We start from the raw sequence: 25,886 nt of genomic DNA, 5'->3' as shown, positions 1-25,886 counted from the left end.
TTCTCTTTGCACTTCAGTTTGGTACGTTTCCATCAACACATATTCAAGCTCACTGATTTTTTACCCCCAGCCCTGTCCAGCGTACTGATGAGCCTGTCAGAGGCATTTTTCATTTCTGTTAACAGTGTTTTTAATTTCTAGCATTCCCTTTTGATTCCTTGAGTTTCCATCTCTCTACTTACGTTGCCCATCTGTTCTCGAATCTTGCCTGGTTTTACTTTTTCTTAGTTTTAGAGAGAGAGAAAGAGTGCATGTGAGTGTGGCAGCAGGGAGGGCAGAGGGAGAGAGGGAGAATCTTAAGCAGGCTCCAAGCCCAGAGTGGAGCCCAACTTGGGGCTCGATCTCACGACCCTGAGATCATGACCTGAGCTGAAATCAATGGCTGGGTGCTTAACTGAGCCACCCAGGCACCCCAGTTGCCCACTTTTTCTATTAGAGCCCTCAACATATTAATCAGAGTTATTTTAAATTCCTTATCTGATTATTCCAGTACTGGTGTCATATTTGGGTCTGGTTCTGATCATTGTTTTGTGTCTCCAGATTGTGTTTTTTCTTGCCTTTTGGCATGCTTTATAAATTTTTATTGAAAGCTGAACATGCTATATCAAAGAATGGGGGTAAATAGGCTCTCAGGGTGAGGGGATACATGAGTTCACCTAGGAGTGAGGCTGTGTAACGTTTGCTGTGGTTGCCAGGGTCCTGGCACAGAATTTGTGGCTTCAAATTCTGTAGTGTCTATTCTCACCTCCTCTCTTGACTTGGGACTTCCCTGCGTACTCCTCCTCAGATAGTGGCTTGCAACTCTTTTAGCTGGGATCCACCACCCATATGCTGGAGCTCCGCTGGTATGGTGGAGAGGCACAGGAGATGAGGTGCAGGTGGGGATCCTGGAGGTAAAAAACCATGAAACCGTGCCACCCCCAAGACTGGAGACTCCAGGAGTTTCTCACGATGATACTATGATACTATTCCACACGCAGCCAACAATTTGTCAAAATTACCATGAAATGTTCCTATAAGGCTCTGCCCCCAGCAATTCTGCTCCAGGTCAACAGGTCCTGCCTGTGGTCCTCCAGATCCCCCTGTCTTCCCAGAATGCAAGGTGACACTTGGCCTTGCAACCTCAGTTTTCCGATGGGTCGCAGAAAAATTGCTGATTTTCAGGGCGTCCAGCTTTTTATTGTTGTGAGGACCAGAGTGATGGCTTCCAAGTTCTCAACATGTTGGGGCTGGAAGTGGAAGTCCTATGTCTGATTTCTAAATTAGATTTCTTTATAAGAGTGCATCTGGAGAAAGCATTTCACTACTCGACACATATTTGAAGATTTGAAGCCCCTTCTCATCTGGGTGTGTAAGAGTGCAGTTTTGCACTTCATGGTAGGAGGCATGGAGCTGGCCCAGAAGTGGGCATGGTGGGCCAGTGGCTCTAAGCGTCCCCTTCATGGGAGCCATAAGAAGCAAGTGGACATTCTGCCCGGCTGGAGATTTGAGGCTTGAATTCCAGGACACTGGCTAACACCTTGCAGGAGGTGCCAGCGTGCTCAGAAAAACACCAGCATCTCGAGGATAGATACCAGAAGGGTCCTCTTTGGCCTCTCAGTGCTCAGACAGGGATAGCTCAGTGCAAATTCTCAGTAGACGCTGGTTGGACCAATTCACCTTTAACTAAAGTCTCCAGGCACCAGTGGTTGCCAGGGCTGGGCTGATGTTACAGGGCACAACTCGCCTTGTTCAATGGCCTAACTCCAGGTCCAGCCTGGCACATTATGCGTGTGCGTTAAATAGTTGCACAATTAAAATAAATACCTGATGATCTGAGAGTCTGGAGTATCTAGAAACCTTCGGAATAAATACGATTTGTGACTTACTGGACCTTTGAAGCAGTAAACTTCCTTATCATAACAACAGATTATTTAACTGGTCTTCAAGTAAGTTTATCCTCCTTAATTTACCCAAAGTCAGACTGGACAGAGAGGAGGGAATGGCAGGAGTGGATAAAGGTGGGAGTGGTAGAGGTAGGAGTAGATAAATGCATCTGGTTTTCAGTGTCCCATTGGGCATATTTGTATCCACCTAGGACTTTCATATTTCCCCAATTTTCAAGCCTGGCCCCATGTTACTTTCTAGAGTAATGAAATTGCTAATATTTTCCATATATGAAGCATATTTGCTATCCTATGAGCTTTTCTTTTTTTTAAGATTTTATTCTTTTTTTGTTTTTTTGTTTTGTGAGAGACACACAGAGAGAGAGAGAGAGAGAGAGAAAGAGAGAGGCAGAGACACAGGCCGAGGGAGAAGCAGGCTCTATGCAGGGAGCCTGACGTGGGACTCGATCCTGGGTCTCCAAGATCACGCCTTGGGCTGAAGGCAGGCGCTAAACCGCTGAGCCACCCAGGCTGCCCTCTATGAGCTTTTCATGCATTATGTCTTTTACTCCATACGATAGCCCTCCCAGCCTACTGTTATGCCCATTTTGCAGCTGAAAAAACTGAGGTTCAAGGAGGGGAAATTGATGTCTTGGCTCCCGGCCAGTACCTGCTGGAGCCAGGATTGGACTCACATCCTCAGGGCTCCAGGGTCTGGAGCATCTCCTGATGGGTCCAGAAGATCCAGGTCGGGTTGGATGGTCTTTGAAGAGGGTGCAGTAATAGGAATGACAACCACAGGCGTCTCTCAAGTGTGAGCTCACACACCGGGCACATCAGGCTTTATGAGGCAGGCAGGGTTATTGTTCCCACTCTATAGATAAGGTCCACTTGGACAGAGGCATCAGAGCCACCAGACTGGCACCAACACAGGCCGCCAGCACCTGAAGCCCCAACAGGGTGCACCCCACCACCACCCCTGGAAGCTGGTCAGAGAAAGCAAGGACTGGGTCTGCCATGGTCACCTGGGTGCCCCAGGGCCTTGTGTAGAGCTTGGCACACAGTGGACATTCAATAAGTGTTTGTTGGACAAAGGGATGACCAGCGCCTTTGGGATTCTGTGAGGCCAGATATGGTGTGGATGGCAGCCAGTAGGGCATGAGGGGCAGCAGCATTAGGGCATAGCCCTCTGCCCCCACCCTCTCTGCTCTGGGGGCATCCCAGAGGAGGGCGAGCAGGTGCAAGGGCTGGGAGGCAGGCAGCGGAGGAATGGAGGAAGGCCAGGCAGGCTGGGTGTCTGGTGGGCAAGGCCACTGGAGAAGGGAGAGGGTGTGAGGGGTCTGGGCATTCATTTTGGCTGCTCCAGGACTCCCAGGGGCAGGAAACTGGTTGAGGGGCCATGCAGACTGCCTGGAGACAGGCTGGGGCGAGGTGCAGGCCCATCTCCCATCTTCTACTCTCTTCATCCTGCCTGCCTGCCTGCCTGCTTTCCCCCAACAGCCTCCAGCCCAGTCTCTGTCCCAAGTGCCCCTGTCCTGCCTCTTCCTGCTTCCGGGCCACCTCTAGCTCTCAGAAGTCTCCGAAAGCCCCACGCCCTTTGAGAATTCCTGGTCTGCCTCCTCTCATCTCTACAGGTCCCACTGTCTCCACCTCCCAGGCTTTAATTTTTATCTGGATCCTTCCATCTCGGGCTCTGTTTGCCTCAGCCTCCCTCCGTCGTCTCAGCCTCCCACTGCCCCCATAAGCCTGTGTCTGTGTCCCGGGAGCTGTAGCTCTCCCTCGCCCCGAGCGCCCCTCCCTCGGGCCCGCTGCACGGCTCACCCGGACTTGGTTGTGGCACCGCGGGGCTGGGGGCCCCGGGCCTGGGCGTTGAGTGGCGCCCGGGAGGCGCCAGGAAGGGGCCCCTGGTCCTCAGCGCCCAGCGAGACTCGCGTGCCAGTCACCTGGGCCCCGGGGCGCGCCTTTGTCTCTCAGGGGCCGGGGAGGCTAATTAGATCGAGGAGGGCGGTGGGGGGTGGGGGAGCGCTGCGACCGCCACTCCGCGCTGCAGGCGCGACCAGGCCCGGCTCGGGCACGTCTAATGCAACCGTAGTCTCTGCGGCCCGCGACGCCGCCCCACTTCGGCCGCCGGCGGGGCCTTAGCGGGCGCCGGCGGGGGCGCCCTGGAGCCCTGAACCGTCCCGCGGGGCCGGGGCCGGGGCCGGGGCCGGGGCCGGGGCCGGGGGATGCGCGGGCCCCACGAGAGGAAGCAATTTCCCCGGGCCACGGCGGCCGGGGACCCGAAAGACTGAGACTGCACGGGAGAGAAGTGGGAGGAGGACGACGGGAGGGTGTGAGACCGCGGGCGAGGGGCCCCGAGCGCCCGCGACAGAGGAGAGCGCGCGGGCGACGGCGGGGGACGGCGGGCGACGCGGGCGGGGGACAGCGGGGCGGCGGCGAGCCGAGGAGGGGAGCGGCGGGAGGAGCCGGGGCCCCGCGTGCGGGCGCGGAGAGGCGGGGGCGCGGGGCCGCAGGGGGCGCCCGGGGGGAGGGGGCGAGCCGCGGGGCTGGGGGCGCGCGGGGCCCGGGCACCCGGGAGGGGGTCGGGGCGCGGCACTACCGCGCTCTCCGTCTTTTCTTCCTCCGGCTCGTTCCGGCCGATCGATACCTGCGCGGGACCTGCCCCCGCCGCTAATATCTTTTTAATGAGTTCGCGGGGCTTAGAGCGAGCGCGATCTGCCCTCCAGGGTGGATTTTCCCCCGGCAGATGTTTCGGGAGGAGGAGGCGCGCAGGGCCCCCGGGAGGGGAGACAAATCTCTCCCTCCGAGGGGCGAGGGCAGAAGACTTTCTTCTAAAGTTCAAAAGAAAGACGGGCTTTCACTCGGCCCCCAAAAATGTATTTCCCGGCGGACAATGGGCTCCTTTCTGCCGCTCGGAGGGCCCGCGGGGCGGGGGGGGGCGGGGACCCAGGCGCTCGGCCCCGCCTGGGCGGCCCGCACCCCCTCACCCGAGGGCGGCGGCTGGGTGAGCGCGCGGGCCCGGGGCCCGGCTGCAACTCGGAGCGCGCGGCTGGGGCGCGCTGTCTGGCCGGGGCGCCCCGAGCCGAGCCGGGGCGCCGAGGCGAGAACGAAAGTGCTGTGCCGGCCGCGCCGCGGGGCCTGGGGCGCCCCGGGCCGTCCCCCACCCCGAGTCCCGCGGCCCAGGGGTGCTGCCGCCGGGCCGGTGGGGCGCGCGCGGGCCTCGGGAGCAGCTCGCGCCGTGGCCCTGGTTCTCCCCGCGCCGCGCTCCGCGCGGGGCAACAGGTAGAAACCGGCGGCGGCCGCGGGGCCCGAGGCCCGAGGCCCTCTTCGCCCGCCCTCCCGGGGCTTCCCCTGTGTCCCTCAGCCGGGGGCCCGTCGGCCCGCGCCGCCTCCCTCTCCCTACGCCCGTGGGCTCCGGGAAAAGGGGGAGCCCGGGCCGCGCGGATGACCTCCGAAGAGCCGCGGCCGATTGATTCGTTCCGCCCGGAGCCCGGGCCGCGTGAATGGGGGCCGGGGCGGCGGCGGCGGCGGGGATAAAGATGTTCTCCCTGCGAAGGGGAGGGGGCGCGGGGCGGGAAGCGGGGCCATTCACTCCTGGCCCGGCCCCTCGGGAAGCCGCGCCGAAGAAAGAGGGCCGGGGCCTATTCAAGCCCTACGAGCCGCCCACAATGGACCGATATACTGGGGGCCTCTCTATTAACGCCCATGAATATTAAAGAGCTCTCGCCACGGCGGCCCGCAGGCGCGAGGAGGGAGGCGCCTGAGAGCTCGGGCCGGCCGGGCCGGGGCAGGGTAGGGGGCCGCGGCGCCGACACACTCCTCGCCTGGGCCCCGCGGAACACGACAAGGTTCAGCCGCGCAGAAACTCCGCAACGTGCAATGTCTTCCTTCGCAGTCACGGCGCGCGGGCCTTGCTCCCCGATTCCAACGGGCGCTGAGCCTGGGGCGCTCCCTACAGGTCCCCTTTCCCCGGGGCGCGGTCCAGGTGGGTCTGTGGCTAGACCACAAACACAAAATTTGAGCGCCCCGTGGAGACGCGCGGGGCCGCCGGCCCGCGAGCTGGAAGACTGTCCCGAGCTCAGCTGGCATCCGGCCCCCAGGACCACTCCCTGGGGTGTCGGGTCCTGGGGAAGCGAATAGGGCTCCCTATCCGGGGTCGAACCCTGGGTCCTTTCACTTTCTGACCCCGAGCTGAGGTCCGGGTCCCAAATGCTGTGCCCGTGGTTGGAGGTATGCACAGACTTGAGGGCTTTTCTCCAGGGTGTGGCCTAAGATTTGGCAAAATCCTGCGGGCTTTCAGAGGAAAGTGACCTGAACCCAAATGGGATAAGAAACGTCAGTTCACAAAGTCCAACCTAAACCGTTGCGCAGATAGGGACCCTGCAGGCCCAGAGAGAAGGGCAGTCCCAAGGACGCTTGGCAGTCCTCCTCCTCCTTGATCTCCCGGAGGCTCCGAGGTTGGCTGCCAGGCTTGGGAACTGAGCTCCAAACTCTGGGTGGTGCTCCCCGAGGTAGTCTGCTCCGCCGGTAGTCTGGGCGCATTTCGCCTCCACCAAGTCTTTGCGGATGGCAAGGTCCAGGCGCGGGTGAAGCACCCATGCTCGGACTCCACCCGCCCCCTCCGACGGCAACCTCGGTTCAAGCCTGAGCCAGTGGTGACTCGCTGGTGGCATCTGGAAGAGATTTGAGGTTCCGGGACCCTAACCCATGAGCTGCGCTAGCTCCTCTGCAGCGCTGCCCTCTGCTGGCGCCAGGCCCGACGGTCGTGCCTTGCGCCGGGTGCAGTATCCTTTGGGCATCAGCCTCGGAGCTTACCCGGGCTCTGTGTCTGAAGGTCGGCGGTTGCCGCCTTCCTTACTCTATGCGGAGATTCGGACACTGGGATGCCAGAAACCGCTGGCCCCCACTGCCTGCGCGGAGGCCAGGGGTCCAAGGCCGGCAGGCGTGAGGATGGCTTAGCAAAAGCCAAGACCTCACCCCGGAAGGGGTTCTTTGCCAAGGGGCATGAGAACAGTGACTCCTTATGGGAAGGCCAGGCCCCTGACCCTCTGTCCAAGGTCCCGTGCTGCAGAGAAAGCCTGGAGAGTTCTGATTCCCTTAGCTAACTGGTGAGCCCTACCCATGCCCCAAGGATCCAGAAAACTCAGCTCCGCCAGAGGAATCTGAAATTGCAGGGAGGGAGGGAGGTGTCCCCATGATGCTCCTCTAGTGTCTAGGGCGGGAGTCGGGGGTTGAGGCTAACCCAAGAAGTCGGCAAAGGCTCCAGGAAGCACAGGAAGCGGTGGCCTTCCCTCCTAGGCTCGGGGCTCAGCAGTTCCTTGTCTCAGGAAAAGAAACCGGGAGACACCGTGCTGGCACCCGGGTGCCTTGGAACCTCCGCGCAGAAAGCATCCTGGTGGGATGGGGGGGGGGGAGGTTGGGAGAAAGGGAGAGAAGGGGGAGGTCGGAAGAGAAAGAACGAGAACTAGGAGGCTAGAAGGAAGGAGTGCAGAACGCAGCGGTCTTCCCTAGGTCGCAGCTGATGAAGGAGCTGGGAGGCGGGAGCCCCAAGCCCGGCGTGCACTGCAGCCCGGCCTGGAGCCGCCTGCAGGTTCGGAGATCGATGGCACTGGAGCGCGGCTGCTCCCACTCAGGACTGTCCGGAGACCCCTTTCCATCCCCCCCCACCCCGGTCTCCAACCGAAAAGCCTATTCTGGGCAACCCACGGCCAGTGAGGATTTCGGTCCCAAGCCGCCCGAGAGTGGGGAGCCGGTGGCCCATGACGCCGTCGCGGGCAGGGCCCAGCCCCAATGTTGGCCGCTGCCCTGTCCGCCGCCCGGGCAAGAGTTTCACGCTCCGCGGCGAGCAGCGAGCGGCACGGTTGAGCGGCCCGTTTGAAGCGAAGCGCCGGGCTCCAGCAGCGCGGCCTGCGTTCTGGGACCCGGAGCTCCGGAGGCGCGGGCGCGGGGAGGGCCGGCGTCTCAGGCGAGGTGGGCACCGGGCCCGGCGGCCCGGGACGGGCAGCGCAGATGCGGCCTGGGCGGCGGGCGGGCGGGCGGGCGTCCCCTCCTGTCCAGCCGGGTCCCCGGAGTCCAAGCGGGCCTCGCCGCGCCCCCTCCCCGGCTCCGTCCCCTCCTCTCCTCGCCGCGGGCTGGGCCTCCCTCCCTGCCCGGCGCTTCCCACGGGGAGAGGAGGAGGAAGAGGAGGGGGGGAGGAAGGGCCCGGCAGGGGCGGGAGGAGCGAACGGGGACAATTCGGAGCGGCCCGCGCGCCCCCGCCCCTTGAGCTCTCGCGACGAGGGCTCCTCGGGCCCGGCCGGGTACAACAAGTCTGTCCGACGTCAGGGGGTCATTAATAACCAATTAGGAGGGTCACTGCGGCTCCTATAAAGGCGCTGAGATTGTGCCAAGGGGAAGACCGTCCGGGCCGGTGTGTGAGAGGCAAGCGCGCGTCCGAGAGCCCCTGCCGCCGTCTCTCCGCAGCCACCCGCCTCCCACCCGGCCGCACCCCCGCACCCGCCTCCGCCTCCACCCCACCCCACCCCACCCCCACCCCGGCTCTCCAGCCCTCCGCGCCGTCAGCCGCCTCTGCCGATTTCTCCATCTCTCGCTCCCTCTCCGCCTCGCTCCCCCTCGTTCACTTTCCTCCCAGCCCGCCTCGCCTCCCGCTCCCTCCTGCGTCCTCCCCCTCCTGCTCCTCCTCCTCCTCCCCGCCGTCGTCCCCGTCCTCCCCCTGCTCCTCGTCCTTCTCCTCCAGCGCAGCCCTCTTCTCTCGCGCCTCCGCTGCCCTCTCGCCCGCCCGCCACCTCCCCGCGTCGGCCCGGCCGTCCGTCCCCGGCGCCGGCGAGCCCCGGACCGCCCATGATGGGCTCCGTGCTCCCGGCTGAGGCCCTGGTGCTCAAGACCGGGCTGAAGGCGCCGGGGCTGGCGCTGGCCGAGGTCATCACCTCCGACATCCTGCACAGCTTCCTGTACGGCCGCTGGCGCAACGTGCTGGGCGAGCAGCTGTTCGAAGACAAGAGCCACCACGCCAGCCCCAAGACAGCCTTCACCGCCGAGGTCCTGGCGCAGTCCTTCTCCGGCGGTGAGTCGCGCCGTCGAGGCCGAGGCCGGGGCGCCCCTTCCCCCGCGGCGCCGGGGTCCCAGCCTGGCGACGCCCGGGGGCCGCGGCAGCTCGCGCCAACCAGGGCGGGGCAGACGCGCGGTGGGCCTCAGTTTCCAAGCCCGAGCGGGGGCGGGAAGCGGCTCGGCGCCCGGCGCGGCTGGAGAGGGCATCGCGGCGTCCGGGCAGCCCGGGCCCTGCGCCCCCCGCGCCCCCCTCCTGCCCGCCCCTCACCCCTTTGAGCCGGCGGGTTCCCGGCATTTAAAGCCTTACTAGGCGTGTAATAGCAGTTGACTCAAAAAGAAGGGGTTTAAAATTCATTTAGTTAACTTGGGCTTGACCCGCGAAAGTTCCCACTTAAACCGAGAACTTTAAAAGGCAGGGGGGCTGGGGAGGAGGGCGGAGGGCGGAGGGCGGGCGGGCCCGCAGAGAAAGCCGCCGAGGGAGCGAGGGAGAGAAAGAGAGCGAGAAAAGTTTCTTATCTTTAAGATGTCTCAAGTTCTTATTCCTCATTCATCAACCTGCAAACAATATCTTTCCCCGGCGCTGGCATCTCTGCGCGTCGCCCTCTCTTCCCCCGTGACGATTTCTGTTCCTCTCTTAATTTACCGTGCAGACTAATTCCACTTCCATTCACGCTATGTCAACCATCTAATCCCCCCTTTTTGTAAGGGGAATTCCTCGGCCCCTTTTAAACAAGTCCCCTCCGCATTGAGCTACAATTTACTGCTACAGCATTCTTCCAGGGCTAATGAATTTAGAATTAGCAATTTCTTTCGAATGGAGCCGAATGAATGCTATCACTTTAACAGCGTGACAAATTGCCGGCCGCGCCGCAATGGACACCGTTTAACCCCCCCCTTTCAGCGGGCCGGCTCGCCGCCTATTTTCCCAGGTAGCTTAGAGGGGAACCTTGTAAGACACGGAGGCCGCCCCCACTCGGGCTGCCAGGCCGGCAGGGACCCCCGGGGGGGAGGGGGGGAGGCTGGGGGCCGCCCAGCTCTTTCCCGCCCAGAGAGGCGACTTCAGGGCTGGCCTGGGCCCCAGCGCCACCGTTTCTGGCACCCCAGATCCCGGGCACCCCGGGAGACACAGGTGGCCCCCGGGTCACACCCGCAGCCCGCGTTCCTTTTGAGCTTTCTCCGCCTGAGGTCTCTTCCCAGCGCTGTAGCCGGCTGGCCCGAGGCTCCGCGAGGCCTCCGCACCCCGGAATGGGTAGCCAGAGCTCCGAGTCGCACAAGGGGTCCTTTCGACAGCGCCCTGTGTTCAGTGCAGAGAGGCACCGTGAGCGCCCGGCTTCACGAGGAAGGGCCGTCTTGGCTTGACTATCACCTCCTCATGGGAGCTGGCCTCAGTTTACCCTTTGTAAAAAAACGACAGGCTGTTGTGGGCACAGTAGTTCTTAAATTCTTGCAGGGTGGAGGGCAGGATAGTTGTGGATGCTTTGAGAATTAGTGGAGAGACAAAACAAACACCTTAGAAATGAGCCCCAAAGCACCTCTCGAGAGCTTTGGAGGGTACAGAGTGTCCCCAGGATGCAAACAGAGGAGACTCCTGAGCTGAGCACCAGTCCCTCCACTTCCCCCACTCCTCTGTGCACACACACACACCCCAGTGACTTCTCCCGAGTTATTCCAGGGTGGGCCTGAGGTCGGTCTGGCTGGGCAGCACTGGCCTGGGTCTCCAGCGGGGAAGGGCTGGCTGTCCCCAGTCTCAGACTCTGACCTGGAACCCCACCCCACCCCCGTGGTGGTCACAGAGGTGCAGAAGCTGTCCAGCCTGGTGCTGCCGGCGGAGGTGATCATCGCACAGAGTTCCATCCCAGGCGAGGGCCTCGGCATCTTCTCCAAGACGTGGATCAAAGCGGGCACCGAGATGGGTCCCTTCACTGGCCGAGTCATCGCCCCGGAGCACGTGGACATCTGCAAGAACAACAACCTTATGTGGGAGGTAGGTGAGGACCAGGGAGGAGAGGGGTGCAGCTGGGACTGGCCCCAGACAGTGGCCACTCTGTCCCTGTCGCCACTGCTGGGCGCTTGGGGCGCCTGAGACCCATTGCTCCCCGAGCGGGGATCCTACTGCCCTATGGCTTGAGGTGCCTCCCCAAACCATGCTGCTAAAGCCATTGTTTGAAAATCTTACAGTTTTTCCTCTGGCCAACCCTAGGGACTGCTGTTGGCCCTACTTCACAGAGGAGGGCATTGAGACCCAGGAGGCCCTGTCGCTTGCCTGCTTGCCCCGGGTTGTACGGAAAGCTGGGAAGCCAACCCTGGGAGGGACCTCCCAGCCACCTGGATTCTTTTTCTTTGGAGGAGGCTGCGAGAAAAGCCCCTCTGCACCACCCTAGCCTGGGAGTGAGGGTGGCTAGTATGGAGAATGGAAGGGGCCAGTGCTTCCTAAGAATGGGCTTTTCAACCCAGGCAGAATAATGATGCCTAGAAATGATCCGGGACCAACTGGCTTTGAGTCAGCTATCTGAGTCAGGGGCTCGCATTCCGTCAAATGATTTCAGCCCCGTGAATTATTATTCCCATTTTACAGAAGGAAACTGAAGCTCAGAAAGGCCTCCATCCAGGGCCTTCTGACCCTCCTCTCTGCTGACAGTGCCAGAAGCCACGGTGGACCACCGTTAGGACAAAGCCACTCCCGAAGCACTTCCTCCTCCTGGGGCTCTCACCTTGCAGAGGCCAGGCTGGAGCACCCTCTCCCTAATCTCATTTCCTTCCCATCACAAATCTCCCCTACAGCCCTCACCAGACAGTCCTTGGAGGAGCCCAATGTGACAAATCTTGCCTCTGGTCACAGGAACAGGAGGAAGGGAACAGAGCAAAGGTCCAGACGCCTCTCCTGACCTCACCTCCTCCCTCCCTGGAGGCCTGGGCAGTAGTTATCTTCTCCATTTGTTGCTAGGTTAGGAAGTTGGGGTCCAGTTTGATCTCTGGGTACTCTTAAGCTAAGCTCCCACGGGAGTGCTTAGGACAGACCAGGGTGCCACGGTGAGGCAGCCTTCCCTCTCCAGGCTCCTGTGTCCCCCTTGGGGGTCCTGGTCTGTGCTCTCCGCTGCTCTGCATCTCCAGGGAGTTAGCTGGATGCCACTTTGTTGAGTCACTGATCCCTTACGAACCCTTTTTCTTTCGGTGAAGGGGAGCACATGGCAGCAGGAGTCTGTGGGGCCCTGGAGACGACTCTGTTGGTCACTTCTAGCTGGCTAGCCTCAGGCAAGTCACTGCATTGCTCAGAGCCTCCCTTTTCTCAGCCGGAAAACTGAGATGATGACAGCTGCTCCCCCTTCCTGGGGCGGTTGTGAGAACAGAGTGTGTGCAGATATGCCAGCACGGGCCTGGCCTGGCCACAGGTGGCACATGTGACCCAGCCTGCCTCACTCCCAGGTCCCTAATTTACCTGCATGCAGGTGTTTAATGAGGATGGCACGGTGCGCTACTTCATTGATGCCAGCCAGGAGGACCACCGAAGCTGGATGACCTACATCAAGTGTGCACGAAATGAGCAGGAACAGAATCTGGAGGTTGTCCAGATTGGCACCAGCATCTTCTATAAGGCCATTGAGGTGAGTGTGTGTGCCGTTTTGTATGAAGCCGGGAAGGGATACAGCCAGGAGAAGGCGTGCAGGCAGCCACATCCAGGGACTTCGGGAGATGGAGGAGCATTGATGCTGGCCCCTCTGGCCCTGCCCAGGCCGTAGGACTGGGGCCCTGGCATCATGGTCTCTGGGAGCATGAGCTTCATGGCAGCTTCTGGGCTGTAGATCAGAAAGGACAGAACTTCAGACTTTATGCCATTGCGGATGTCATGAGCACCTCCACAGTGAGGTCCCCAGTGAGGGTCTGCAGCATTTTAGCTGTGTGTTGTCCCTTGTTCTGCATGCATGGGACACTGATGACACATGGATCATGACTCTAGCCTCAGCTATGGCACATCTATCACTCGGTGTGTAAGGCTTCTTCTAGGCTGTGTCTGCATTATCCTTTCTAATCCTTGCATGTTTAATCCACGAGTGAGGATTCTTCAATTATCCACAGTTTGCAGACAAGGATGCTGGGTTCACTTGGTGGCAGAGGCTCTTACCGGGCACTGGGGGGGGGGGGGGGGATGTTAGTACTAATGCCTGTGCTGGGTGGAATTTCTTAGAGGTGAGGGAAAGGGAAAGGTAGCAGCAGATAAATATCACATCCTGTGTTTGTGGGTAGCTAAGCCAGGCCGAGGTCCCTGGAAGGTTCAGCAGGATGGAAAAAGGAGGTGTTCTCCATCGGGAGACCTCAGGCAGAGGCAGAAAAGCTCGTGGTGTATGAGGAGGGGCTGATGGCCCAAAGCAAGCCGAGTGGTGGTAGCCATGGTGGGGCCATGCTGTCGGAACCCTCCCTGGACAGTGTCTCTTGGCAGGAAATTTGCTCAGCATCTGGCCCAGGAGTGGGACAAGCTGCCCTCCTTGCTCATGGCAGATTGGTAGGAAGTGCTGTGGGGGCGGGGGAGGGATGCTCCCCCCCAACCCTTGCCTAGACCTCATGCTTCCACTGCCCTACTGGAAAAAGGCACAATGTCCTCCTGGGTGGGGCTGGGCTTGGTTGAGTTTTGGAGAGGTCCGAACGAGGTCTCCCAGGGCCAGAGAATGATTTCCCTACAGTCCTTTTTTTCTCCCTGGAACTCAGAGCCTCAAGTCCTTCTAAGGCCTGAGGGGTACTGGGGCCTAGCAGCTTCTGGAACTGAGGTCCAGTTATCCCTCAAGAACTAGGGTTCAGGAAATATCCCAGAGATAACGGCAGAATGGTCTTGGCCTGGGGACTGGTGTGGTCAGGGTGTGGGTCCCAGCTGAGAGGTGGACTCTGGGAGGACTGAAAGTGGAGGGTAAAAAAGGTGCCCAGTTTCTGGACTGGCATTCAAATGAAGTGGAACAGAGTGGGGCCGTGTGAAGGTAGTACTGAAGGTGTCCCAAGCCTAGGACAAAGGTGGCTCCTGTGATCATCTGGCTGGGCCACCACCCTGTGGGAACAAGGACTCCCCACAAGACATTCTAGAATCAGCCTCAGGTGTGGCTGAACCTCACTTCCAGCAGAGAGCATCCTCCAGGATCTTCACCTTCTCAGGCTCACACACACATCCTCACATTCGTGCACTGCTTCCTGCCATCCTGATACAGATGAGATGACACATAGTCGTTCCATTCCTCCACTCAAACACATGCACGCACAAGAGACAGTGGGAATGCTTGTAAGATTCAGGCCAAAGGACTCCTGGCTGGGGCCGACTCGGAGGTGTCAGCTCATCTCCCTGCACAGGTCACACGGGCTGATGGCTCAGCAGAGCCAGGAAATAGTAATCAAAATTTCTACAGAGGAAAGAAAGAAAGAAAGAAGAAGGAAGGAAGGAAGGAAGGAAGGAAGGAAGGAAGGAAGGAAGGAAGGAAGGAAGGAAGGAAGGAAGGAAGGAAATTTCTACAGAAATCCGAAGTCAGAGAGCAAAGTGGCTGAATACTATCTCCAGGCAATATTCTGAATTTATAAGATTAAAAAAAAAAAGTCATCTATACTTCATCAGGATTTAACTTGATAAAAGGATTTAACTTGGAAAAAGAAATAGCATCATATAGGATACCGTGAGCTAGATACCACTGATTTGCTGCTAATGCTTGCCCAGAGGTAGCAAACCTACGGAGATTGAGGACTGTTTGAGGGACAAGGAAACACAAAATATCACTTCACTGTCATTCTACTTTTAATCATTTTAGTTTTAATCAGCAAAGCTGGGCACCTTTCTCATGGTGGCAGTTTTCTCAAACTATTCTGCGGCAATGTCAGATTCCACTTACTGCACCAGCGGTGTATCTGGGCCGGTATGACAACCCATGGTGCTGCTAGGCAGAGGCCAGGGTTCATGGGCCCTTCTAGGCTTCACCAGAAGAAATTGCTTGTCCCCCAGGCCACTCCCTGAAGTCTCTGGAATACATGGACGGTTTATTCTGTGCATGTGTACGAGTTAGCCAGGGGGATGGGTCTTTGCCGTGATCCATTTTCTTACTCTGTCACTTAGAATTGCCATTTATATTCCATAACTGTAACCCATTACTCGCCAAAAAAAAAAAAGGAAGGCACATTTTATCCAATAAGCAGGACACACTGTTGCTGCTCTCAAATTTTCCACAAAGTCAAAATAATAGCTCTCCAAATGGAGATGAGGTTTCAAGGCCAGCCAGTCCGTGGAGAACCCTCAGGTGGGATTGGCATCTGGCTGGATCTACAGATGCTATTCCTGGGGCATTCTCCTCATCGATTCAACCACAGAAGAACTTACTATAATGTGAGATGCCGAAAATGACATTTCTAGGAAGTGCCCAGCATATAGCAAGTGACCATTCAATGTTGAATGAATAAGTCTTTCTGCAGGTGATGGGAGGTGGATCAAAAGGGGAACATATGGACCCCATTCTCAACAAAACCAGCTACCCCAGCAAGCAAGACCTTTGATGCCAAACTTCAGTGCAAGGAAGGGATTTAGGAATAAGTTATGAAAGCTTTGGACTCTAGAACTGGAAAGAAAATTTCCATCTGTTCCCTCTCTATGTTTTGGCAGATTATTGTGCCCTGAAGTGTGGGCTCTTCCTTTCTGCTATTTGCCTTCTCATTTCAAGCACCCAAGTGATTTAGCCTGCTGCCCCAGAATCCCATGTCCGCTTTTCTTGGCACTATTTTTCTTTTGACTTTGCTCATGGGTGGATGCAGTTAGGGCACTCTGATTATTAATAATAAGCATCATTAATAACGCCATCATCCATGGGGCATTTACCACACGCTGGTACCATGCTAAGGTTCTTAGCAAATTTTTAAGAATTGAGTCCTCTCGGCTCTGTGACATACTATCACTATCCCCATTTTAATGATGACAAAACTGAGTAGATACAGGAGGTTGTTGAGCTGTGATCTGAATCCAGGCCTGTCTGACCCCAGAGCAGAGAGCCCTTGGTCACCATGCTGGGAGGCCTCCCTGGCCAATATGTATCTGCTAGAACTCTATTAATTGGTGTGTCAGGACATCTGTGGTACAATGGAAATTGATATTCATCCAGATGCCACTGAGATCCTTCTAGACTAGGGCTTCTGTACCGCCTGGGGGGAAAAGGAGGGTGTCAGAGCCTCCTGGGAGCATGTTCAACAGTGTGACATAAATTTATATTAAGAAAACAAACCAAAATCCGATCAGTTTCCATTTATAAAAATTCAGAAATGGGGCAGGACAAAACGTCTCAGCTGGTAGGGAAGGTCTAGAAGCCCGAGTTGAGGGATCCCTGGGTGGCTCAGTGGTTTAGCACCTGCCTTCGGGCTGGGGCGTGATCCTGGAGTCCCGGGATCGAGTCCCACATCGGGCTCTTTGCGTGGCGCCTGCTTCTCCCTCTGCCTATGTCTCTGCCTCTCTCTCTGTGTCTCTCATGAGTAGATAAATAAAATCTTTAAAAAAAAATTAGAAGCATGAGTTGAGAGATTATGTAATTTGTCAAGGGAAGACTCAGTCCCTGACATTCTCCCAGAACCTTGGGGAGGTGGGCTTTATGGTACGGGATTCAGTTTCTTGGGAGAATTATTTGGTTTATCATGTGTCCTGAGCCAGTCCCCGTTGCCTAGAGAAGTGAATGAAGAGCACTTGTAATTCTGGTTCTCCTAGCTCCAACGGAGAGTCCTGGCAGGGCCATGCCAGAGTGTTGGCTGTAAAGAACCCACAGCATCAACGGACTGAGAGGCCTGGGGCGGGGGACAGTGGCTGTTCTTTGCTCTTAGGCAGTCAGCTGCCAAGCCCCTGGGAACCTGGGATCTCAGGGAAGAGGCTGCTGGTCCTGAGGGTCTCCTGGTCTTGATGTCTGCAGTTATCGCATGAGGGGTACCAGCGAGCAAGCAGAGACCAGGTGTCCAGGTCAGGGGCTGCCACTAGCTTCCCAGAGCTCTGAGAGCCAACAGACACTCCACTTCTGGCCTCCCTGGTGCTGATGGCTTGCTTCTCAGTATCTCTGTCATTCTCAATTCCAGTATATTCTCTTTTTTTTTTTTTTAAAGATTTTATTTATTTATTCACGAGAAACACAGAGAGAGAGGCAGAGACATAGGCAGAGGGAGAGGCGGGCTCCCTTGAGGAGCCCGATTCAGGATTCCATCCCAGGGCCCTGGGATAATGACCTGAGCTGAAGGCAGATGCTCAACCACTGAGCCACCCAAGCACCCTCCAGTAGATTCTTCTTAATAGATTTTTTTTTAAGTAGGCTTCATGCTCAGCGTGGAACCAACTGGGGCCTAAACTAATCAAGACCTGAGCCAAAATCTAGAGATGGATGCTTAACTGACTGAGCCACCCAGGTGCCCCTAGATTTTCTTTTTTTTAAAAAAATAAATAGGGATCCCTGGTGGCGCAGCGGTTTGGCGCCTGCCTTTGGCCCAGGGCGTGATCCTGGAGACCCGGGATCGAATCCCACATCGGGCTCCCGGTGCATGGAGCCTGCTTCTCCCTCTGCCTGTGTCTCTGCCTCTCTCTCTCTGTAACTATCATAAATAAATAAAAATTAAAAAAAAATAAAATAAAAAATAAAAAAATAAATATATAGTATAAAAGTAATAAATGCTCATTATTTTTAAAAAATCAGATATCTCGTGTGGAAAAATAGAAGCCAGTCTATCCATCACATTGCTCCCTAGGAACCTTAAATCAGTGTTTTTTAGTAATCTTAAAATGACCAACCCTTCTGGGGAAAGATGTACAGAAAACTGGCCACAGTGGTTGGGGGTCCAGGGTAGGGGAGAGAGCCACTTTTCATCCTTTATCCTCTTGATGTATTTACACGTTTTTGTCAATGTGTCTGCATTGTGGTTTTACTTTCTGAAATTAACTAGTAAGATTTATTTTAGTACATTTAAAAAAAGTGTTAGTTAATAAGTGATGCACTTTATATTAAAGTCAATATCGAAGCTCTTATTTAGAAAACAAGATTCCAAACAATCATGTTGAATAATATTAGAATCTGTGCAAGCCCAGAGTTCTTGGCTTCTCCTCATACATTACCACTGTTGTTATTGCATTTATTATATATATATTTTTTTTAATTTTTAAAAAGATTTTACTTATTTATTTGAGAGAGACTGAGAGATCATGAGCAGAGTCGCATGCAGAGGGAAGGACAAGCGGATTCTCCTCTGGACACAGAGCCTGACACAGGGCTCCACTCCAGGACCCCAAGATCGTGACCTGAGCCAAAGTCAGTCAGTTAAGCATCTGACTTTGGGTATCAAAGTGGGTTGGAGAGCCACCTAGATGCCCCAAATTTACATTTTTAAAAAGATTTTATTTATTTATTCATGAGAGACACACAGAGAGAGGCAGAGACACCGGCACAGGGAGAAGCAGGCTCCCTGTGGGGATCCTGATATGGGACTCCATCCCAGGACCCAGGGATCAGGACCTGAACCAAAGGCAGATGCTCAACCTCTGAGCCACCCAGGTGCCTCCCAATTAACATTAAAGAACAATTGTCATTGTCAATTAAAACGAGAAGGCTGATGCTAATTTCCATATTTGATTCCTCCCCCTCCCCCAGAGGTGGAGGTGCAACTCAGGTGACATCTGCTGGGGACTTGCTGAACCTCCCCTGCAGGGCTGTGTTCTCCCTGGGGATGCCCAGGGAGGGGCTCGTGTCCTTGGGGCTCTCGGGCCCAGCCTGTACCGTTGCCAGTCTCTGAAGGCAAAGCTGCCAGGCACCCTAGGTTTTAACCAGGCCACACTGCAGGCCCTGTTGGGACAACCTGGGGACTCGATGTCCCAGAGAGCCTGGCCAGCTTCCCGAGACATTGCTGTGCTCAGGGAAAATTAGAACACATGCTCCTCTGTCCGTCCACCCTGCAATGTTTTATATGCAGGGCTCCGCTGAGCCCTGACCCAGTGAGCCCAGAGCAGTGGTGCTATCCCGGTTTTATAAATCCTGAGGCCCAGAGACATAAGGCAACTTGCCCAAGGTCACATGCTCAGCAGGTGGGGAGCCCACATGGACCCTGACATGTGTGACCTCTGTAGCATTGTCTCCTGTTCAGACAGGTCTGATGAGGGGGTGGGAGGGACTGGTTGGTTTTGAAGAACCATGATTCTGAAAAGGGAAGCCAGGGGTCAGGGGTCAGGGATAGTGTCCAAGGTGACTTACAGTCAGTGTCTCAGAGATGAGGGACCTCAGGGATCATGTTCCCCCACCCTCTCAATAGAGGAGACAAGCTTCGAGAGGCCATGTGCTTGCCGAAGGTCACCCAGGCACCAGGTAGCAGAGGGCCCATCTGTACCGTCACGCAGAGAGCAGCTTCCTTCACAATGAATTGATCTTAAATATTTTAGTTGCAATTTCCTCTTCTCTAGGGGACTCACAAAACCTCTGTCTTCTCCATCTGCTTTCTGGCAGCGCCTCCAGCTCTGTCCTGCCACCGGCCTCCAGGACAATGGCTGTGGCTGTGAATGGCCTCGAGGACATTTGCTATGGTGCCAGATTCTAATCTGTCTGCTTTCTTCACCTGATTCTCCTTGGGTTCAGGGATGGTACTGGTTTCTTCCAGAGTCAAACTCTGTACATCCGAGCTGGTCTGGCCCTCTCTGCCTGCCTTCTAGTCACTCAGTGACCCTGAGGGCTTGACCTGATGCTTCATGAGCCATGGGCGCAGGGACATGGTGACCTCAGACAGTCTTCGGAGGATGGCTGTGGCTAGGCCCCCTCATACTTTCCTTCCTCTGCTCCTCCTCTCCCAACTCTCTCCTTTCAGGGTGAGCAGAGCTGCCTGTGATGGCCTGAGGGTCTTCCTGGCTCTGGCCAGAGGAAGGAAGCTGTGGTACAGACGGACCCTGCATGTGGCAGAGGTCCGAAGGCCAGAGGCAGGTGGAAGGGGCGGGGCCTTCTCTGTAACCAGGGAGCCCGAGTGAGAGGGACCTACTGTGTGATTTCAGATACCGTGATGGTATCCATCTCATTTTGGCACTTCAACTCCTTTGAGGTGGTTGAGGATTCATTAGGAAAACAAACCAGTTGCTGCCTGGGCGTGTCCAGCTTTCTTGGGGAAGATCACAGAGTGACCCCCAGGATAGGTGCCAAAGTCAGCTGTATAGGGTGCAGGCTTGGGAGGGTGAGGGCTGTCCCCTCTTTCAAGTGTCTTTTTTTTTTTTTAAGGTTTTATTTTTAAGGAATCTCTACACCCAACATGGGGCTTGAACTCACAACCCTCAGTTCAAAAGTCGCATGTTCCACCGACTGAGCCAGCCAGGCAGGTGCCCTATCTCTCTCGCTTCTCTTAGCTGGTTGGGGCCTAACGGTTCCCCTCTTGGGAGGGCTAACAGGCTTTCACCAAAGGCCTGGTGGGCCCCTTGGGACATCCTGCAGTGTGGGTCACCTCAGGATCAGGCCATCCACAGCCTCCCTGGTCTGTCATTGCGAACATCTTCCTCCCAATGGCCTTCACCATTTCCCTGGTGCAGGTCCTCCCCTGGGACGAGCAGAAAACCATCACCATTTGTGGAGTTTTCCCTTGTAGAGATGGATTTTGTTTAAGGCTGTGTGCCCCCAGTATTTCCTGAGGTGGAGGTGTTCCTCCTCCCGAATGCTTCTTTTTTTTCGCATCTGACGTGTGCATGGAGTCACGCAGAGCCTGTGATAGGGAAGGAAGTACATGTGACGTGGTGCTGCCTTGTGGGCGTTTTGGAGGAGAGACTTTCCAGCACATTATCAGACAGGATGTAACCAAGTACCATAGGGTGCCCCACAGCCCCCGCTCCTTGGGAACATCTGGCTCAGCCCTGCACACCAGAGGGCTGGCTGACTCTGGTTCCTCTCAGTAAGAAATGAAAAGTTTTCTAGGTTTCCTGCTTCCATGGCGTTGACTTGCTGCAAGGCTTCCATTCTGTTGCTGTCAGTTTGGGGATTCTTACATGGCTGGGCAGCAGCTCCATTCCCAGCAGCAGAGCTGGGACAGATATAGTGAGAAGGCCTGGTCTGGGAGGGGGACGCAGGTGGGCAGAGCATCCTAGGGCTTTTTGGGTTTATGCAGCTTGCTAGGGCAGGTTAGTGTGGCTTCCTCAGGGCTGAGACTGGATGCACATCTCCATGGCAGGTGCAGGACAGCTGCCTCCTGGCTGCAGGAGGATGTGCAGAGACCCTGACTCTCACACGGCCACCACTACTACCACCCCTGCCCGGGACTGCTGTCTCCCTGACCTCACCTTGCTTTCTTCCCTGTAGATGATTCCTCCTGACCAGGAGCTGCTGGTGTGGTATGGGAACTCACACAACACCTTCCTGGGGATCCCTGGTGTGCCTGGGCTGGAGGAGGAGCAGAAAAAGAACAAGCATGGTAGGTAGTCTCCATGAGGCCATAATGACAGGGGACCCCTGGAACTCAGAATGAGTGTATGCATGTGTTTGCGGCAAGGAGGCTCCTGGTCTCCAGGGACCCTGGTTCAATCTTCAGCAGTATGGAGACCATGAGACTACCTGCTCAAGCAGGCCAGTGCCCCCAGAGTCACCACCATAATCTGGACACCAATGGCTGTGGGTTTTCCGGACAAAATAAATTGTCTGAGGGCAGGCTGGGGTGGGGGGCACCAGAGAGGCAGAGGGTGAGGTAGAAGGGGCAAGAGGCCAAGCAGTGGGAGCCTGGATTGAGTTCCAGTTCTGCTGTACAATGTTGGGAATGGCTCTGGGTTTCAGTTTCTCCATCTGTAAAGGCAAGATGTTGGGCGAGATGATCTTTAAACCCCCTTCCAGCCTTGATAGTGTGCATTTCCCTCTGTCCCTGGTATAGATGCTTGGTATAAACCTGTTGAATGAAGGTGGGGCAGAGTGTGCCTGTGTGTGTATGTTGTGGGGGACACCAGTCAACAAACACGATCGGCATCATTTGCTCAAGACCTAGTTCATGCCAAGTATTGAGCTAAACCTTTCACAGGTATCATCCCTTTTGGGTCCTCATAAAACCCTTGAACTAATACAGCCCTTGCTCTGCAGCTAATGTTTTACAAACAGTAATTTCTCTGAGGCTCACAGCAGGCTTATGGGGGTAATACTCTTACCTCCATCTCAGCAATGAGGAAGGTGAGGCGCAGTGCCCTGTACATAGTAGGCATTCAGTAAATATTTGTGGGATGAAAAAATGAAAGGGTGGTGGGTTTTTTTTTTTTTTTTTTTGAGGTGGGGGGAGCCTTCTATGGAAGGCTACCATTTACAGAAGGCTACTTTGAGTCAGGTACTTCCCGTAAACAGGCTAAGGGAGGTAAAGTGCAGCTTTGTGTGATCATCTCGTGGAGTCGTGCATAGATAGCTCCGTGAGGTCGTGGCAGGTCCCCGATTTACAGATGAGGACGTTGAGGCTTGGAGGTGAAGTCACGGAGTCCCTGAGGCCTCACATCAAGGTGTGGAGGCCAGCTCCTATCTGACCCCAAGCCGGGCTCCCCGCGCCCCTCTCGCCCTCTGGCCGCGCAGAGCTTCACCCCACCCGCGTGGACCCGAGGCGGGGTGCGCGGCGGGGCCCGGGGAGGAGCGCGGGGAGGGGGGGGGGCGTGGGGGCGGGGTCGCGGCGGCGCGGGTCGTAACGAGGCTGCTCTCTCTCCCCGCTCCCCGCCTGCCTCCCGGGCCCCGCCCGCGCGGCCAGAGGACTTTCACCCGGCGGACTCGGCGGCGGGCACCGCGGGCCGCATGCGCTGCGTCATCTGCCACCGCGGCTTCAACTCGCGCAGCAACCTGCGCTCGCACATGCGCATCCACACGCTGGACAAGCCCTTCGTGTGCCGCTTCTGCAACCGCCGCTTCAGCCAGTCGTCCACGCTGCGCAACCACGTGCGCCTGCACACGGGCGAGCGCCCCTACAAGTGCCAGGTGTGCCAGAGCGCCTACTCGCAGCTGGCCGGCCTGCGCGCCCACCAGAAGAGCGCGCGCCACCGGCCGCCCAGCGCCGCGCTGCAGGCGCACTCGCCCGCGCTGCCCGCGCCGCACGCGCACGCGCCCGCGCTCGCCGCCGCCGCCGCCGCCGCCGCGGCGCACCACCTGCCGGCCATGGTGCTGTGAGCGCCCCGCGCACGCGCACGCGCACGCGCCTCGCCCCGCCCCGCCCCTCCGCGCACGCGCACGCGCCTCCTGCCCGCTGCCCGCGGAGAGCCGGCCTGGGCTGCTCCATCCGGACTCGACCTCCCCCGCCGCAGGAGGCCGGGGCGCCCCACCAGTGCCCCCTTAGGCATATGGTCTTCGCTCCGTCTCGCAGGTGAGGACACCGAGGGGCAGCGTCCCTTTGCAGGCCACCCAGCCCGTGCTCGGGGTCCCCACGCCCGGCTCCACCCCCCGAGTCCCCCCCGCTGCTGTGGCGCGGGCCGCGCGGGCCGGCATCCTTGGGGGAGGGAGCGGGGCTCCTCCGGCTGCCCCCTGGGGCTGGTGCCCCGCGATGTTGCAAGTCACGGACACGACCTTGAGCGTTGGGGGCCGGCGGGGCACTGGGGCAACCAGAAGAGACCCAAGACCTGCTCTTCCCGGCAGGCGGACCCTTCTGTCCTTCTGGCCCCCTTACCCCACAGCCGGCTCCCGGGGAGGGGGAGGGGCGAGGCGCGGGGCAGACAGCGCGAGGGCAGACGGGTATCCACTGGGGGACCCGGGCTAGGCCCTGCTCCTCCTAGGGCCTCAGTTTCCCCATCTGTAACACGAGAGAGTTGGAGCCGTGCCTCCTCCCCTACATCTTGACTTCTTGCTGAGGGAGGAGAAGCTTCCCTTCCCCTTCTAGCCACACTCCTGCGGGAGGAGGGCAAGACCGGCTTCTCCTCGGGGACTGCACTTCCCAGCAGTGCGGGATCCTGGGGGCAAGAGGGGGTGTCGCCCGGGAAGGGGGTCGCCCCGACCGCCCGCACCCTCCCCTGACGCCCCAGACTCTGGCCCTGGGCGCCCTCTGGTGTCGCCTGTTCCACCTTGCGGTCACGTCCCCGAATTCCGTAGGGCGTTTTGTAAAATAAAGAACCTATAATAATAATGAAAAGTGTAAAATGTATAGAGTTTTCAAGAAACTGTGTTCTACTTCCAGAAAATGGTCACTTTAACTTTGTAAATATTTATCTAAAATGATATTTACGAAACTGTGATATATATTATTTGATTGTATATGTACTACTGTAAATACATTTGTACCTCTCTTGTATTCTAAAATAAAAATTACTTGGAACATTTATCACTTAGCATCTGAAGGGGTCGACACATTGATCTGCATGAAAAGGAAATACGGAAAGTGCTTAGGAACTGGAGAGGGGAGAGTTGTTTCACTGCTTTGAAAGTCACCATTATGCCCTCCCCAAAGGAAAATTCTCTGTCACAACTGGGATGTCAGCTCCTAAAGAGATGGCCACCATTCAAAGCAACCGGGAATCTCTGAAGGGGCTGAGCATATCCCTCAGGCTTCCAGCTGACTCTCAAACATTGGCATCTCACATTGTTACTTCCCCCAAGTAAAGATTTACTTAATTTTTTTTTTTTCATTTTCATGAATAACTTGAGAGAATTCAAGCAGCCCATGGGAGTGGACCAAGATGGCCACCAGGTGCTCTCCCAATGCCTAGAATTTCCAAATGCTCTGGGGACCCATTTCCAGACTTTCCTTGAGGGAGAAGAAAGAGCAGGAAGGCCCTCCATGCGGGGCCAGGCACTGGCTCTCCTGTCCAGCACCTCTTGGCCAAGAGGAGGTGTGCACACTGGGGAGTGTGAGTTCACACCTGTACTCCAGCACATGCTGGTTGTGAGGGTCACCCTTTCAGCTCACTGGCATCCCACAGGCACATCTCTATGCATCTTTTAGCCATGTATGTGTGCACACAGGCGCACATACACCTGAAGACACTTGAATTTGCACTTTTATGTGCAGATCACCCCCATTTGGAGCTTCGGATATTCCCAAAGAATATCTGCTGGCCTCCTTTAGGAGTCAGACTTCAGAGAAGTCAGTGGGGCCTCTGATCAAAAATCCACATGGCTCAAGGCATCTGGGTGGATCAATGGTTGAGCATCTGCCTTGGGTTCAGTTCATGATCCTGGGGTCCTTGATCAAGTCCCTGCATCGGAGTCTCTGCAGGGAGCCTGCTTATCCTTCTGCCTATGTCTCTGCCTCTCTCTCTGTGTCTTTATCAATAAATAAATAAAGTCTTAAAAAAATAAAATAAAATCTTAAAAAAAAAAATCCACATGGCTCTCGGTAATTCCATTCTGCGAAGTCCAGGTTCCAGAGCACAGGGTCCACAGCCCAGGCTCCAGAACCCACCTGGTGGCAGCGAGCTGTCATTGCAGGCTAAAGTGCATTTGTTGTGCCTGCCGCGGACCTATGGAAGGGTGTGGTGCAGGAGAGATGAGGGTGAGCAGAGGGGAATGGAGTCCTGAAGAAGTGCATGCTGCTGGAAGGTCTGATACCAAAGGCCTAGTGTCTTATCGTGCTTGCATTCCCAACAGATACCTCAGGCCTCTTTCCACAGAGTGCACACCCCCCTCCTCCCCACAAAAGCATGCAAACACCACAGCAGGCAGTTTCTGGCCTTAGGGATTTAAGTGCATTTATTCTGGGAATCCTCCCCACAAATTTGTGAAGCTGATGCTCTTTTTTCCTCCCTGATGCACTACTAATATCCACTTGAAGTGGAAGAAAACGGAGCTAGAAAGTAAATCGTTTGCCCATGTCACCCAGCCATGAGTGGCAGAGCAGTTTTGGCCATGGCTGCTGACCCCAGAAGCCATGCTTGTGACCAGTGGGCCAACCACATCCCAGTCAGTCCACAGGGTCGGTGCAAAGGGCTTTCTGCATATCTCACAGGGATGCAGTGTACTGACCTTCTATTCTTCAGGCTTGCAAAACTTGCTTACTCATTCTAGAAACTTTTTTGTAGATTCCTTAGGACTTCTGTAACTGATCATG

General features: G+C 56.6%; 1 protein-coding gene and 1 long non-coding RNA gene across 2 annotated transcripts; both read left to right on the top strand.

The window, feature by feature from the left end:
* The first annotated feature begins 8,705 nt into the window (after positions 1 to 8,705).
* PRDM12 (PR/SET domain 12) lies at positions 8,706 to 23,020 on the top strand. The gene is made up of 5 exons (XM_025475499.2): positions 8,706 to 8,928; positions 10,706 to 10,896; positions 12,359 to 12,514; positions 21,200 to 21,311; positions 22,608 to 23,020. Exons 1-5 carry the CDS (start codon positions 8,706 to 8,708, stop codon positions 23,018 to 23,020), a joined length of 1,095 nt encoding a protein of 364 aa, XP_025331284.1.
* Positions 23,021 to 23,067: 47 nt separating this feature from the next.
* Positions 23,068 to 24,462, top strand: LOC118355770 (uncharacterized). The gene is made up of 2 exons (XR_004818847.2): positions 23,068 to 23,213; positions 24,170 to 24,462. It is a non-coding gene; the product is annotated as an uncharacterized LOC118355770 (long non-coding RNA).
* The last annotated feature ends 1,424 nt before the right edge of the window (positions 24,463 to 25,886 follow it).

Source organism: Canis lupus, chromosome 9, assembly GCF_003254725.2.
Source record: "Canis lupus dingo isolate Sandy chromosome 9, ASM325472v2, whole genome shotgun sequence".
In the NCBI taxonomy this organism is placed as follows: Eukaryota; Metazoa; Chordata; class Mammalia; order Carnivora; family Canidae; genus Canis; species Canis lupus.
This window is presented reverse-complemented; position numbering and strand designations above follow the sequence as displayed.

Bases quoted from the DNA above. Each gene is read 5' to 3' on its own strand.
- PRDM12 (XM_025475499.2), top strand. From the start codon at position 8,706: ATGATGGGCTCCGTGCTCCCGGCTGAGGCCCTGGTGCTCAAGACCGGG. The intron at 12,515-21,199 runs GTGAGTGTGTGT...TCTTCCCTGTAG, and splicing joins TCTTCTATAAGGCCATTGAG to ATGATTCCTCCTGACCAGGA. The intron at 21,312-22,607 runs GTAGGTAGTCTC...CCGCGCGGCCAG, and splicing joins GCAGAAAAAGAACAAGCATG to AGGACTTTCACCCGGCGGAC.